Source organism: Petaurus breviceps, unplaced genomic scaffold (assembly GCF_028583685.1).
Source record: "Petaurus breviceps papuanus isolate PSGF00001 unplaced genomic scaffold, PetGlider_PUasm1.0 79, whole genome shotgun sequence".
NCBI lineage: Eukaryota > Metazoa > Chordata > Mammalia > Diprotodontia > Petauridae > Petaurus > Petaurus breviceps.
In genome coordinates, this window is record NW_027186523.1 from 32,712,808 (window position 1) to 32,730,505 (window position 17,698).

General features: G+C 35.5%; 1 protein-coding gene across 2 annotated transcripts in view; it reads right to left on the reverse strand.

Annotated features, from left to right (window-relative positions):
- LOC138175901 (reelin-like) overlaps positions 1–17,698 on the reverse strand; it is a 566,655-nt gene that overhangs the window by 252,341 nt on the left and 296,616 nt on the right. For both annotated transcript variants that reach the window (XM_069106558.1, XM_069106557.1), the window contains exon 10: positions 17,092–17,332. In XM_069106558.1, the coding sequence (XP_068962659.1) occupies positions 17,092–17,332 (241 nt within the window). The remainder of the gene's footprint in view (positions 1–17,091; positions 17,333–17,698) is intronic.

The window sequence follows — 17,698 nt, forward strand, 5'->3', positions numbered from 1 at the left end:
GTGTTATGAGAAAATCAACTTGTAAACCTTAAAGTGGTATAGAAATGTGTACTTATTACCCAGAAGATCTCTGTAGTTTGAACTAGATGCTACAATGAGTAGAAACCAATCATTTCCAAAGAATGAAGGAGTGATTTTGTAATATACCAATAAGAAGTGGGGAAAGCCCTTCCTAGAGAATATGTATGGATCCATGATTAATTTCTGAATCATGCTCTCTGAGAGACAGGTTTGAGGACTGTTTGTAACAGGGATTAAACACAGTTTCTGACTTTTAGATACTGCTTTAAAGCTCACAGAGCATTTTATGTAGATTATTTCCTTTACTTATGACAGTCTTGTGAATTAGGTATTATAGATATCAGTATTCTCACTTTAATGAGGAGTGAGGAATAGTCTAATAAGTGTCAAAGGTCAGTACTGAACCTACAATTTACTGAATCTAAATCTAATACTTTACACTAGAAATTCTCAAGCTTTTTGGCTTCAAGACCCTTTTAAACTCTTAAAAGTTATTGAGCAATGGTACTGGTTAATAAATAGAAAGATGGATCAGTAGAACAGAGTAGACATATAACATACAGGAATAAATGGTTATAATAACCTTGTGTTTGACAAATGTAAAGATTGAAGCTTTTTGGGACAGTTAGGTGGTGCAGTGAATAGAGCACCAACCTTGGAGTCAGGAGGACCTGAGTTCAAATCCGGCCTCAGACACTTGACACACTTACTAGCCGTGTGACTTTGGGCAAGTCACTTAACCCCAATTGCCCTCCAAAAAAAAAGCAAAAAAAAAATAAGAGATTGAAGTTTGGGGTTAAAAAGTAAGCTATTTGGGGGTGGCTAGGTGGTACAGTAAAAAGAGCACCGGCCCTGGAGTCAGGAGGACCTGAGTTCAAATCCGGCCTCAGATGCTTAACACAAAAACTAGCCATGTGACCTTGGGCAAGTCACTTAACCCCAACTGCTCTCCAAAAAGCAAAAAAAAAAAAAAAGTAAGCTATTTGGTAAAAATTGGGAAAACTGGAAAGCAGGTTAGCAGAAATTGAGGACAGATCAATATTTATACCATTTATCACAATAAGATCAAAATGGATTCATGACCTAGATATAAAGGGAGACATTGTAAATAAATTAGAATGAGGAAGACATCATCTTTCAGACTTAGAGGCAGGAAAATTTATGAATAAATGAGAGAGCATTGTAAGATATAAATGGATAATTTTGATTATATTAAATTTAAAAGTTTTGATAAAATCAATGTAGCTAAGATTAGAGGGAAAGCAGAAAATTGGGGGAAAAATTTTATAGACAGTTTCTGAGATAAAGGTCTTATATGTTAAATATGTGGAGAACTTTCTCAAATTTATAAGAATATTTGCCAATTGATAAATGACCAAAGGATATGAACATGCAAATTCTGGAAGAAGAAATCAAAGTGCTCTTACTCTCTCTCTCAATATATATATATATATATGTATATATAGTCATATGAAAAATGCTCTAAATCGTTATTGATTAGAGAAATGCAAATTATAACAACTGTGAGATATCATCTCACACCTATCAGATGGGCTAAAATGACAGAAGGAAAAATAACAAACATTGGAGGGGATGTAGAAAAATTGGGAACTATGAACTGATCAACCATTTTGGAGAGTAATCTGGAATTATTCACAAAGAGTTATAAAACTGTTTATACTCAGCAATACTGCTACCTTACATGTAGCACAGTGCTTTTCAAATGTCCATTCTGATTTTGGGTAAATCAAAATGGACTCTCTCAGAGCTGACCTTTGCTTCCTACATATCCTCCAAATTGGGATGAAAAGCCTTGTAAGATACCATTCCTAACACCATTCTGGGTTGAAAGAAGCTTCCTGGGCTAAATCCTTTTTTCCCCCAGAATTGCATCACTAAAAGCATCAATAACACACTGATAAGTTATAAGTGAGGTGCTGTTTGCCTGTACCTTCAATAGGTGCAGTACACATCCTGCTGGCTCATATGAATCAAAAGAATTAAGACAAGAAATGGGCAAATGTTAATCCAGAGAACAGATCAATAAAATATGGTTCTTTGAGTTATGTTTCTCTTTCTAATTAGATTTTTCTAAATTTGGTCATTAAATTTAATATTTTTGATAATGGGATTAAAAAAATCAACATCACAAAGAAAGATGAGGATGTCATAGCAAAGTAGGAACTTATCTGAAAAAGATCTGGGAAGTTTTATGGAGCAAAAGATCAATATGAATCCACGGTGTGACATAGCAGTCCATAAACAATGCAATCTTAACCTGCATTAAGAGATGTACAGGATTCAAAAGAAAGGAAGTGACAGGCCTGCTAGACTCTCTCCTCCTCATATTGTGTTGAGTTCTTGATGCCACATTTTGATGCCACATTTTAGGAAGGATATTGAGCTGGAGAATGTACATAGGAGTGGTGGAAAATGGTGAAGGGCCTTGATATATCATATGACAGAATTAATTGAAGGAACTGAAATGTTTATCTGGGAGTAGACTTTAGATGGAGCAGGGGGAGGGAGAAACATGATGGCTATTTTTAAATGAATTTTAAATATTGTTATAAATTAATTTGGTCTATTTGACCCCAAAGGGAAGAACTAGGAGCAATGGGCAGAAATTTCAAAGAAACTGATATAAGTTCAACATTTTGTAGGGGGAAAAAGACCATAATATTTCCTAACCAAGGAAGTCAGCAATATTATTGCCTGTGAAGCTGTTCAAATTCCAGATTCACTCCATTTGACTCTTTATATCATAGTGACATATTCATGTGTGATTTTTACTTGTCTACTCAATTTTCTGTTTCCCAAGAATTAGTTTTCCTCAGCTCTTGGCTTTTTTATCTTAGATAGGCAGGTATGGACAACTTCCTCCAGATTCTGCCTCCCTCTTTTAATCAATGTTCCTGCAAGGTCATCTCAGAACAATGATTAAGCCCCTCGCTTAGGGATTGTTCAATTCTATTCTTTTATCTTGTTTTTTTCATCCTTTGAGACTCAGCTCAGACACCATCTCCTGGAGGAGGGCTTTCCCTGTCCCCATAACTGCTAGTGTCTTGTCCTCTGAGACTACCTTCTATCTATTCTATGTATATTCTGAATATACCTATTTCTGTATGGATATCTCAATTAGAATGTAAGCTCCTTGAGAGCAAAAAATCTTTTTTGTTCCCTCTTTGTGGGGCATACAATAAGTACTTTATAGATTATCAATTGATAATTATATAGTATAGATTATCAATTATAATCAATTGATTATGACAAACCATCTTTACATATATACATATGTGCATAAATATAAATACATAATATATGTATATATATTTAATCTAGAATTTATATTGGACTTCAAGGCTTTCAAAGCACTTTAAAAATGCTAACTCATTTGATCCTCATAGCAACCCTAAGAGGCAGGTACTACTATTATCCATATTTTACAAATAAGGAAACTGAGGCTGACAGAGGCTGTAACTTGCCCAGAATTACATGGCTAGTATCTTGAAGCAAAATTTGAACTCCAGTCTTCCTGACTGAAAACCAGTGCTCTATCCACTATCCCTTGGTGAAAGAATCCATCTGGGTCAGTGTTTTTTCACCTAACTCCAGAGGCTTATAAAACCTCTCCCTAAAGGGAAGGCTTTTGCTTCGCTTAATACTTGGGTTTGTCATCCTGACTGCTGCTATGTATTTGCATTTAAATACTGATGATGCTCACTATGGCCCTAGTAATTAGAAATGTGGTATGTGGAATGGCTCAGCTGTTTAGGATGCCAGTCTGGGGCCTAAAGTGAACTGCACCCACTGTTGATGGGGCTGTCTGTTGAAACCCAGTTCTATGTACTGAAATAACCCGTTTCACTTCATAATCATATGTCTCTTTCAAGACATCATCTTTTCAAGACATCTTTCAAGACATATGAACTTTGCCATTTGCACTACAACATAGATTGGTTGACTTGCCTAACAAGGAAATACAGAATCAACTCTGTCCAAAGGTGAACTGTACTGTCTCATGAAATGGTGAGTTCTCTCTCCTAAGGCTTCCAGGTGAAGACAAGATGATCTCTTATTGGGGATGCTGCAGAGGGAGTTATGTTGTAGACAGGGTTGGAGTTAGACCAGATGACCTCTCAAGCCCACCTCAATCCTGACATTTGGTGGTTCTTCTGTATTAAAGAAGAAAATTAAAATGGCATTGAAAACAGTTAAGAGACAGTCTGGTGTCTTAGAAATATTGCTGAACTTGAAGTCAGAAGAGATCTGGGTTCAAATTCCAAGGCTTACCCCAACTAGCTGGCTCATCATGTTAAAATGGAGTCAATAATTCTTGTGATATGAGCCTCACAGGGATGTTAGACAGAAAACAATTTTAAAAGTTTAAAATGATATCATCATAAAAAAATACAAGTTGCAGAAAACAATTTTAAAAGTTAGTTTAAAATATCATCATAAAAAACACAAGTTCCAAGGCAACATAGAATAACAGAGTGCAGACTTTGGAGTCCAGAGGACCTGAGTTCAAATTCTGCCTCAGATACTTACTAGTTGTATGACCCAAGGGAAGTCATTTAACCTCCTTCAGGTTCATTTTCCTTATCTGAACAGTGGGGATAAAAATAGCATCTACCTTACAGGGATCTTAGGAGATGAAATGAGATAATATTTGTAGAGGGCTTTGCAAACCTGAAATGCTATATAAATGCTATTATTTTATAGGGGCAGCTGGGTGGTACAGTGGATAGAGTGCTGGCCCTGGAGTAAGGAAGACTCATCTTCCCTGGTTCAAATCTGGCCTCAGACACTTCCTAACTGTCTGACCCTGGGTAAGTCACTTTATTGCCTCAGTTTATTCATCTGTAAAATGAGCTGGAGAAGGAAATGGCAAACCACTCCAGTATCTTTGCCAAGAAAACCCCAAATGGGGTCACAGAGTCAGAAATGAATGAAAAATGACTGAACAACAAATGGTATAGCCTAGTATAATATACTGATTTTAATTATAAGGTAAGTCACAACCTCAGAGATCTCTCTAAGAATTTATTACAGACAACTTGCCAGTTTGAATCAACAGAGGCAGCTTCCACCCTGGAAGATCCCTATACAGAAGAAATCATATATCCAAGCTATAATAATAATAATTACTAATAAAGATGTATTTCAATTAAAATGTCTATAGAAAATAGAAATAGAGACAAATGTTTTTTCAATTCATATTTTTGTTAGCCATATAATGAAACCCTTATCACATTTCTATAAAATTATAAATGATAATCAACTAATTATAAAACACTATCAAGTATATAAATAGGTTGGAAGGACTGGTAAAATCAAGAAAATTTGGGATTCCAAAAACTATTTTCACTTTGAGAACTGCTTAGAACCATCAAGTACATGGTTTAAAACCATATGTGGCTACTGGAATTATATTAGCCTTTGAATGACTGCCAAGATGTAGATACCAGTTGAATAAGCATGTGCATTGGATTAAATCTCAGGTCTACACTTAGTGCATGGAGAAGTTTTCCCTATTCTTACTCTTCTAAATAGACCTTTATTTGAGTATTACTTTTATCATTCTTTTTTTTCTTCCTATATGCTTGTTGTACTATGTATCTTACTTTTCTGTGTGTGTCACATATTATACACTTTTTAACACAAATGTATTTCTCTTTCATTATTTGCCACTCTCAATTATCATTCTCTACATCTCCACTGTCAATCAAATATATTTTCCCATTTTTGCTGCTGAATGGATTTCCCTTGCCTGACAAGCAGAACACAGTGTAACTAAGTGACAATATTTTGCCAGTCACAAAAACATCAACAGGAAACATCAGTGCACATTCCTCCATGTATCAGGTCCTTGGCTACAGTTCAGGGCAACATCTTCCTGAGGTTGCTCCCTATATGATGCTGCAAATGTTAATGACTTCACCTCTGTGCTTTTAAAGTATTCTCAATCACCTCTACCCTCGTTTAATTAGGTTTTCATCAAAGATGAACACTGATGCACCTCTTCATATTATCTCCCTGGGGCCTAATGGCCCTGATGATTCTTTCAGACAGCTGTAGCCTCACAATTTATTTTTTGGCGACATCCTTTTTGTTGGAATGAGTATATTGGGCATTTGGGCAATGCCAGCTTGCAAAGGGCTGGTGGCAGATGGAAAGAAATCTGCCCAGTATGCCTTCACCTCTACATGGGCAGAAAGTCATCAATTTCCTCCATTAAGGAGCTGTCACTCAGCCCACCCAGCTGGAAGACCATTTTTGATAGCCAGGCTGGCTGGTGGTAGACGATTCAGATACAAAGTGCACTTTAAAAGGAAGCTAAAACATCATTTGTAGGAAAATTGAAAATGCAGGGCTTCAACCACAGCCAATTTTTTAATGACTGTAATATTTTAAGTGATTATTTTTGCCACTTCAGATTGCTCCTTAGAGAGGAGAGGTTTTTTAATTAAAATCTAGGCAATGCAAACAGATGAGATATGAAGAGTAGAGGAAAGAGAAATAGGATGAATAAAATTAATTAAAGCGGCATTGTCAGCAGAGCCATAAATTACACTGTGTCTTGCTGGGAATGAAATCTATTGGTACAGGAATTTCTAGATTCTAAGCAAGATATGTGATTGATTGATCTGAAATCCACTGAGTGATTGCCCACATACCATCCTGTTCTGTTTCCTGTGTCTTTAATTCTGCCACAGTAACTTTTGTGGGCCAGTTTCAAGATTTTGGCTCAGAGATTGCAGGATTACCCTGAAGGGTAAAGACTTTTAGACTACAAAAATTCAGAGTGCTAACAGAAAGCTCTCTCCCAGGAGCAAACTAAATTTCTATCATTTTCCACACATTCAATTTCTAGGTAATTTAATGCCAGTTAAAAAAGCCCAAAACTTGGCTAAGCATACTGACCAGGTGCAAAAAGGACCACAGTGCACTTTTCCCTATTCAAAACAATAGATTGAGTAATGGTGAATGGATCTCAGATTGCTGAAAAAGTATGTTTTGTTTCATTGTTTTCTGTAATCATTAGGGGCTCACATTTTAAAAGCTCTGCACTATGAATCATAGAGATTCAATTTATGGTTTATTTTGTGACAAGTGTATAATTATTTGGCAGTAGATACTGCAACTACAGAACAAAATAGCTTTAGTGACAGATTTAAGTTAGAATAATGAGGGGGAAATAACAATGTAAGATTCCATGAGGTGATTAATAATCTTAACTTTGAGACTCAACTTGGCTTTTAGACCAGTCTTTTCATATGAGGCTCATCAAGGATGCCAGGCAAGGCATTATTTTAAATAAAAATGTCACTGAGTTTTTAAAAGCCATGTAGAGTAATCTATATTCCTTTAGTTTACAACTAAAGTTCACTTATTAAACATTAAAAATAACTCCAGTTGGTAATTACATGTATCTGCCTTCTTAAAGGAAAAAAAAGTGAAATAAGTTAACCCAGGGGATTTATTTGGAAGTTATTTTCTTTGCTTTTAACAAAAAATTATTCACTTTTCCTATCTATAGTCTATTTTTAACATTGAAATTGGGCTGTCTTCCATTTTTTGCTAATGCTATTTCATGTTAATTATAGTACAAATTTACCACATGGAGAAACATAATATCATGAAGGCCCATTTCACTTTGTGCAAAATGTACCTTTCATCCCCAAAGCACTTTATTAGCTTAACAAATTAGAGCCCAGTTGTTTTATCCTACACTAATATACAGCCACCTCTGGGGAGGAACATGACAGTTGTAGTGATGATAACCAAAGTGAGAAGAATTCCACCAAGCAGAGGGAATGTAAGTAGACAGAATGCAATTGCCCAAGTTGGAACTGGTCCAAGGGACCACATTTAACATTCTTATTCTTAATGGAAAAAGACATGGGAACTTAAAGAAAAACACACAAGTCCTACATAGCTCAGGTTTACTTTCAATGGAAAGACAGCACAGATATTCCTCACTTTACAAAACAAATGTGTCTCAGCAAGACAATCTGTAAAATAAGTCTTATTTTCCCATTGCTTTTTGTTATATAACCTGAGGTACGTTCCAAAGAAAATACAGCTCCATAGTGGATTTAACTGAAAGCTTGTGCATAGATGCAGTACCAGTTGGTGGCAGAGATCTGCCTGAGCAGATATGTTTGCCATTGCAATAAATAAGTATAATACCCATGGGGAAGCGTGATATCAGATATCGAGAACTGGCCTTGAAATCAAGACTTGGGTTCAAGTTCTGCTTCTGAAACATACCAGCTGTGTGACCTTGAACAAGTCATTTAATTTCTCAGTGCTCTAGACATTTCTCTAAGATGATAGGGACAGTGAAAGAGCTGACCTGAATTAAGGGAAGGAATTTTCTCATAAAATAATTCCCTGTCACAATGAATCCTAAGCCTAGTCCTCATACTATTATACAAGCAGGGTTGATAGGTGGGATTCCCCATAAGTAACTCCATTTTCCTTGAAAATGTTTTCAACATTCTGCCAGCTCAGACAGTTCCCCTGGCATCAGTGTTCCTTTCTTCCTCTTATTTCTCCTCAGCTGCCTCTCTTTAATTATATACTTGAAAAACATTTGAACTTTGCCCTTCTATTTCTTTTTTATTATTATTATTTCAAATACTGGAATATCCCAAAGCTATAATTTTAGATTTCACCAGTAGGTGACCATGGCAATTTGGGAGGTGTGAAGGAAATTCTGGAACCGGACTCTCCCCAACAGGGAACTCTAGCTATTGAGTACAGCAAAGCCAATATCACCTTATTAATAAAATAGATCTCAGCCTCCCCTGTTAGAAGTTCTCTGTCTCTGAGTGCCTATCAGAAGCTGAGCTCATGTCTGCCATTTGGGAGTAGCTAGGCAGTGGGGTATCACAAGACATTTGCTTTTTATTAGAATTTATTTAGGGCAAAGTTTATGACAAAGAGATATTAATAAGTTGTGGATAATACTGTTACAGGATATAGCCTTCATCTAAATCAATCAATAAACATTTATTAAGCACTGTAAGGCACTATGCTAAGCCCTGGGGATACAAAAAGAGTCAAAAGATAGACCCTGTCCTCAAGGAGCTAACAATATGATGGAGAGGCAGCATGCAAACAAATACAAAGCTGTATAGAGGATAAATTGGACATAATTCACAGAGGGAAGGCACTGGAAATAAGAGGGGTTGGTTATATGTAAAAGATGAGATTTTAGTTGGGACTTAAAGGAAGCCTGGGAGGTCAGCAATCACAGTGGAGGAGGGAGGGTATTCCAGACATGGGGGATGCCCGGAGCTGAGAGATGAAGGGACTTGTTTGTGGAAGAGCCAGGAGGCCAGAGTCAGTAGATAGAAAAGTATGTATTTGGGAGTAAGCTATAAGGAAACTAGAAAGGTAGGAGGGCATCATACGTTATGAAGGGCTTTGAATGCCAAAAAGAGCATTTTGTATTTGCTGCTGGGGCAATAGAAAGCCATCGGAGTTTATTGAGTAGGACAGTAAAGTGATTGGATCTGTGCTTTAGGAAAATCACTTTAGTAGCTGGATGGAGAATGGAGTGGAGTGGGAAAGACTTGAGGAAGGCAGACCCACAGGCAGTAATGCAATAATCAAGCTAAGAGGTAATGAAGGAATACACCAGAATGGTGGAAGTGGTAGAGAAAAGGAAGGGGGCATATTGGAGAGATATTATAAAGGTGAAATGGACAGGGCTGAGAGACAGTGAAGAATCCCAGATGATTCCTAGGTTGTAAGCCTGAGTGACTGGGAGGATGGTGTTGCCCTCTACAGTAATAGGGAAGGTAGAACACAGAGATTTATAGGAAAAGATTAGTTCTGTTTTGACATATTGAATTTAAGATGTCTACTAGACATCCAATTCAAGATGTCTGAAAGGCAGTTGGAAATGAGCGACTGGAGGTCAGCAGAGAGATTGGGGCAGTATTTGAGAGTCATCAGGGCAGAGATGGTCATTAAATCCATGGAAACTGATGAAATCACCAAGTGAAGGAGTATAGAAGGAGAAAAGATGTGTTTGGCAAAGTTTGTTATGAAACTCATTTCTTTTTAGTGAATCCTATTTTATCATTAATTTCCATTAAAACATAGCAGATACCTTCCACTGAGAGGCAGAAGATTGTTTTGGATGGTAAACTTTTACATATTAAAAAATGTTGGTTAATAAGTAAAAGGTAACCTAGTAAGGGAAAAAATAAATTTTTTGGGAGGGGGGAAAGAAATTCAGTAAGGGAAAAATCATTTCTAGGGAGTAGAACATATTAAAGGTTGGGTAGAAAAGTTTATGGTAGTGGCTTCCATATATGACTATTTTAATATGTACTTCTAAAAGAGAACCAGTAAATATTCTGCCAAACCTTTACTGGTTCTCTTTTAGAGCATCTGTGTTACTGGGAATGTACCAATTCCTAAAGTCACCTAATTTGGTTTCTTGTTTCATTTGTCTCAGATTTCTTAAATGCTCTTAACTTTTTATTCAAAGTACAGCTTTTACAAATTTTATTGCATTTTTTCCTGACATCTGAAGTTAACGTGCTCCCATTTGATATTCTACCTACTTCTCCAACCTCCCTTTCCCAGTAACACATAATCAATTTGTTTCAGCATGCTTAGGAAGCAACAGGAGCAGGGATCTTAACCTGGAGTCAGTGGACCTTTTTAAAAAAAATTGATAACTATCACAAGAGAGCTGGTTTCCTTTGTAATCCTATGTATTTAATGCATTTATTTAATGTATTTAATGTAATCCTATGTATTTAATGCAATATTAAAGCATTTAATACCATCATTCTGAGAAGTCCATATTTGATCTTCATCAAATTGCCAAAACCATGAAACAAAAACAGCTAAGAACCCTAGGAAGATAAAATATGCTGGAAAGTTCCAATTATTGCTGGAATGGCAAGTACACTCTCCATCTCCCAGGGTGCATATTTTGCAACTGCTTAATGTGCATTAATGGTCAGAATACTGCCCCAATGACTACTGTCCTAGCCTGTGAAGCAGCAGCAGCATGATGGAAAAAGCACTGGATTTTGAGTACAAGAACCTAGGTTCAAATCTTAACTCTGTTCCTTGATAGCTGTGTGAATATGGAAAAAAAAAACACCTTCAAATCTCTGAGCCATAATTGCATTATTTGCAAAAGATGGGTAATAAAAACTGCAAATTCTACACAACAGGGTTATTACCGGGTCCATTGAGGGAATGCACCTTAACACATTTTGTTGTTTTTCAGTCATTTTTTCAGTTATGTCCAACTTTCCGTGACCCTATTTGGGGTTTTCTTGGCAGAGATACTGGAGAGGTTTGCCATTTCCTTCTCCAGCACATTTTACAGATGAAGAAACTGAGGCAAACAGTGTGAAGTGACTTGCCCAGGCTCACATAACTAGTAAGTGTATGAGGCCAGATTTGAACTCAGGAAGAAAGTCTTCCTGACTCTAGGTCCAGCACTCTGTCAGTAAGTAAGTTATAACTGATTATATTTTATCTTTACTAAGGGCTTTGACATTTGTTGGATCTGGATAAAAAAACTGATTAATGTTGGATAGTTGACCATAACCCAGAAGGAAAAGGGCATCTAATTGCTACAGCTGACAACAGGAGCTGAGAAAAGATGATGACAAGAAACTTTCAAATTCTATAAATTCAGGAAGTCTTATTTCTTAAAAAAATGGAGACTTATTTAGTTCCTGAATTCAAAGTTATGTTCAAGGAATTTATGTTAAATGATGTATACCTATAGCATTGCTCATTCTAAAAGCTATCTGTTTATCACAGGACCTCCAGCTTATACTTTTAATCTATATCTGGATATAAATTAATATGCATGAACAAAGTGAAAAACCTATCTGTGCATCATTTTTTAAATTTAGTGTTTATGTAATAATACAGGACAAGAAGGTAGAAGGCCCAGCAGATGCAGAAACAGCAATCAAAATAGGGAAGAATCCTTTAAAAAATGTAGTACAGCATCTCTCTTCCAGTGATCTGCATTTAATCTGTGGGTCAATTCCAGAGCTGACAGAAGTCAATGATTTATACCTCTAAAAGCTAGGTATAAATGGAGTAGCAGGGTAGAAAAAAAAATTGGTAATGGTGACCAAGTCTGCCTCCTTCCTCTCTCTTTACCTTTTTCTCTTTTGTTCTTTCTCTTTCCTTCAAGTCTATGTGTGTACATCTATCATTTATCTATCCACAGATTCTGTCTCTGAGGAATGTTGGGTGATGGACCCACCCAGGAGAAAAATTTGTGCTATCACCAAGGAGGAAACAAATTTGGAAACTGAAGCATGTGTTCGATAAATATGTAGTACAATGTTGACAGCAGATCCATTTTAAGACTTTGCCACCATCTGTTTCACATAAGGTATCATTAAAAGAAGAGAAAGAGGGAGGCAGAGCACTAAGGGTTCACTTACAAATCATTGATCTCTGGGTTGTATTTTGGGTGTCCTGGTACTTTCTTCTCATTTATACTTAACTGGTAGGTGACAGCATAAAGGCTAACTAAATCTTCTTGACTTGTTTTTGACTATTTCTTTATTTGAAATTAGGGAGACTCAAAATTTTCAGACTGCATTTTGGAAAGTACATGTTAGAGCTTTGGAACTCTCTCTCAAATGTTTCAACAATAACTGAAGTAAATGAAATACTAAATAGTTGAGGTCTTTAATCAAGAAAATTTTTGCTTTATACTCTCAGAGAAAGGAGTTGAGATGTGCCACAACACAAACATAAAACACCTGAGGAATTTCCAAACCTTTGAAGAATTTTGGTCTCCTTAGGGTACTACCCAGGTCTCTTCCATTCCCAAACAAACATGTATTCATTGTCAGAATCAAGAAAGTAGTCTCAAAATTAATATCAGAAATATGAATTTCTCTCTGAAAATTAAATATGCTGATTGATTATAGCTATTGCTAGACTGGAAACACTTGTTAACTTCCTGGCATAAACAGACAATCCTTACACTTTAAAAAATGGACCCAAATCAAAACAAATAAATAGGACTGGATGAAAAGAAAAGGAAGGATTATTTATTATTCCTAGTGCATTCTTACTCAAATCAGATGCCCACCATCCCAAATAAGAAGTATAAAGATACACAAGGTCCTATAAGCTCTCACTGGCTGTTGATATACACATAATCTATATATTTCATATTAATTACTAAATAGGCATAAGATAATGTCTTTCTCTAATTACATACTGTGGGTAGATATAAATGGTCACATAAACCCCTTAAACTAATTATTCAATTTGATCTTCTGCCATTTGGGGGTGTGTGTGCAAAAAAAGCTATATAAGATCAACAATATCGAAAGAGACAGAAACAGACATTTATCAAGATGTGTGTGTGTGTGTGTGTGTGTGTGTGTGTGTCTGTGTGAGCATGCATTCTTCCACTTTCCTTTTATGCTTTGCTATTTGACTTTATTTCTTTGAAGCTTTCATATTAAAACTGTACAGCCAGGCAGCTTACACAGGCCCCTAATTTTATGGATAACAGTTAATTTAAAATCATTCATGTCAAATAATAGTGACTACTAACTATCACCAATACAATAAGGTCATCTAATAGCTAATGAAAAGCATTTTCTTAGCTTTAGTAGAAGTCACTACTTAACCTCTTAACTTCCCTCTGGGAGGGAGGTACTTGGGTGCAGTAGAACAAGTTTTCATACGTTTGACTGCAGGATCATTTTGGTACTATGCAAATTCATGAAGTATTGGCCAAGTGGTGGACTGTATATATATTGCCCAAGGATCAGCCTAGCTAAATTCAAAATCTTCACCAGGTTGACCAAAGAATGATGATCTCTTTTAGCCACAGCAATTCTCAAAGTTCATCTATCAAATGGAAGAGGAACTGACATGTGTGTTTTGTGGAAGGAGTTCCCACAAAATTATAGATCCTTGAAACTAAGATAATATTAAAGTAAACCATATTTTTTTACAGTTTGTTTTCAGTCTATATTTTATGGGCATATAAAATCATTGAGTCATGAGGAGCTTTTGAGATGATTTGGCATAATCTCGAAGACAAGTGTAAAACTCCCTAGAAATCTTCTATTTCCTCTTAACTAGAAGTAGAATCCTAGAAACATGGTCTTGGATTCTCTGCTCGTTTTCTGTTCATTCTTTTAGTCACCATCTTGTTTTCTATCACTTTTATGCTTATGACTTCCACATCTATAGAAGTTCTCATTCTTCTACCTAGATTCTGGGTTCCTTAAGGGAAGAGGCTCATATCTCCAAGCAGAGTTCTGAAACACAAAACCAGAATGTGGCCTGCAACACCTGAGTGCAGCCTGAACCAGATTAAAATAAAATTGGGAAATGTTTAACAAAATAACTCATTTTCTAACACAGATAAATGTTAGCATGTGATTTTTCTGAGTCAACCTGCTATCCACAAGGATTTTACATATGATTTATTGGCTCCTGTTTCTATTTGATTTGATATCACTTTACTAGAATCATTGAAATCTTAACTGCTACAGCTGGAAGAAACCTTAGAGATTAGAAGCCTACCCTTTCATTTTACAGATGAGGTATCAAAAGCCCATGGCAGGGAAGAGATTTCCAGGGGCTGGTTTGTGGCAGAACCATAAGAATCTTTCCACAGTAACCACATTATATATTTCCTTTTGTAACTCCCATAGTTACTAAAAAGTACTTGTTGATTTCATATGGTGAAAAAACCAACTATGAAAATAAAAATTATGATGAAAAGATTTAAATCTTCCATCCCCAACCAAAACATAAATAAATCAATGAATAGGATTAACAGGTAGATAATTAAATTTGCAAAGAAAAAAAAAACTTGCTGTTACAGTATGAGATGAAGGAAAGTGATTGATTTCACATTAGCTGTCCAAAAGAAGGAACATGCAAATTTTACATTGAGACTAGAAGATTTTTCAAAATTAAAGGAAATCAAGAATCTTTTAAATGACAATTCTTATAATTACTGGGAATAAATTGTTCCAAGAAATTATTTTTACTGTCAATTCACAAAGGAAAGGACATTTCAGGTGGTCAGAAATAAAGACAAAAAAATAGATATCACATTACATAATTTTTGCTATCAGGTAAAGGATGTCTTTACTAAATAAATTACATAATAGTATAAACTATGGCTTTTCCAAGAAAAAAACTCAAAATCCATCAGAGGAGAAAAACTTCTCTAACCAGGGAGTCAGGAAAAAGGACAGAAACTGAACAATATATGTGATTTTGTTGGTATAAGGAACTCACAGGTGTGGAAACTCCTTCCTAATGCAAGTCATTTGCCTCTTCAATTCATGCTTTTTTCACAAAGTATAGAATTAGTCAAATGAGCTTAAATGAAAAATAATTTAGGATAATGACCTTAAATTTAGATTAAGAAGCCCCTCCAGTCCCCAGAATACATCTAGCCCAATACTATCATTTTAGAGATAAGGACACTGATGTCTACAGAGGTTAAGTGTTGTACTCTAGATCATGAAGATAAGGAGGCAAGTAGCAGTGGTGGGATTTAAGCCAGGTAATCTGACAGAGAACAAGTTAAAGGCATTTTTAAATGGAAGCATTAGACTTTGGGAAAAATTCTTGCCAGCCAGCCAAATTGAAGGCTGGCATTTTAGTTGTCTTTAATGCAACCTGTTTTGCTTTTGTAAACTAAGGTTAACTTGTTAAACTTACAACCATGAAAACAATAAGTTGGAAAATGCATATGATATTCCAAAGCCTAATCTGCAAAGTTGCAATTTAATTTAAATATCATTACTGAAGCAAAATCACACTTGATGCATTTTTATCATGTACTGTTCTGAAGTTCATGCATTAAAGAACAGAATATCTAATTGGATTAGTATAATAGCTTGTAAAATGAGGCAGAAAACATATATATTTTTGCCGCAAGGAGGACTTCTGTTATAACTGAGACCAAATGATAGGCATGTCATTATGGGAAAAGGATGCAAATCCAAGACCCCTGGGGACTACATGTGTTTCCTCTGTTTATTTGTTCTGTTTGCCAATGATGAAAAGTAACACCAGAAATCCCTCTGTTGTCAAGTAGCAATGTGACTGTGACATGTAACTCAAAAAATCAAAGGTACTTTTTAGTATCAATAAAGAAAGAATCCAGGGAATAATTTTTAAATGGGCCAAGATTTTAGTGGGCCAATCAGAAGAAAACTTTTCAATTTGCGGTTTAAACAAGTTCTTTTTGTAATTAGGTTGAACCTCCATTCATTCTGTAATTCCTCTTTTTGAATTTAGGAGTCTCTTCTTGCAACTTTTAAATGTAATTTTGTGCCTAACATTTCTTACTCCCATCTTGTAAATCCTGTTTCTAGCTATAGTCACAAGGTCCCAGATTTTTGTTTCCAAAGTTGCATAGGTAAATAGTTTTAAGAAAAGAGGAGATATATTATAATAACCCTGAGGATATTGAGGGTTCCATGTCATTTTTTTCATGGTCTCATTATATCTGCTTTACTACAAAATTGTACCCCTAGGAAGAATGATTTAATTGGTTATCGAATTCTGATTCTGTAGATGAAAAGTAAGAAAAAATAGGTTCAAAAATATTATGTGGTAAAACACACTTGTATATACAGAGGATCTGATTCATTTTCAAATTTTATGTTTTCTTTCTTAGATTAATTTTCATTGAAAAAACTCCTGTTCCCCAGTGATGTAGATATTATTTCCTTCTGTCTCTCCTTGTTACTGTAAAGGGAGATTACATCTCCTTGAAATTTTACTCCACAGTTTACTTTAAATACAAAAATATTGTACTTAAAATATAAGTGAATAATATTTTTCCATGTATTAATTTCCATGTATTAATACCAGTATTTTGTGAAGTTAAAATTAATAGTTAAGAACTTCTATATTTATCCTTATAGTAGAGGATAAGTTAAGGTAAAGAAGAATAATTTTCTTCTCCACGATAATGGTGGTTGTGGGGAAGGAGAACTAGTTTTTCTCAATTTGGAAAATTACTTCTTTAGGAAGAAGAAAAACAAGCAAACAAACCTTAACCGTAGCCCCTGGGAAGAAAAGCCAATTGCCAGTGTCCACTGGATCCAGATTGTCTTCTAAGATAATTTGTCTGTGAGCTGAATTGATGATCAAAATATTGTCTAAAGCCCAGCAGGCTTCATACACATCACCCGCATGAATGTATTCTTGTTTCCATTGAAACTGAACATTTTCTCCTTTGGCATCTTCAGGAAGGTAAAGGATATGGATGATTGTGCTGATATTTGAAGGGGCTCTGCAAAATACAGGAAATTAGTGAATGAGACACCTAATATAGAATGCTTTGGAACTACCTGTGAAGTACTATACAAGTTTAATCTATTCCCATAATTATTGCTAATGGTAATATATGCAAGACACCTACATTTGATCAGTTCTTAATGTAAGCTATTGCAAATTGTGAATATTCCATGACATGAGTACAAATGTGATGAAAAATGATACATCCTCAAACTCTGTAACAGTCGAAGAGTATGTGAATGTCAACCATATTAGAGTATCTCACACAATGTCTTGCTCTGAATAAATGCCTGGTTAATATTTCCTGTTTTAATTTGATATGAGAAAAAAGAAGTTAAACCACACACTGAAAAGTTATTTC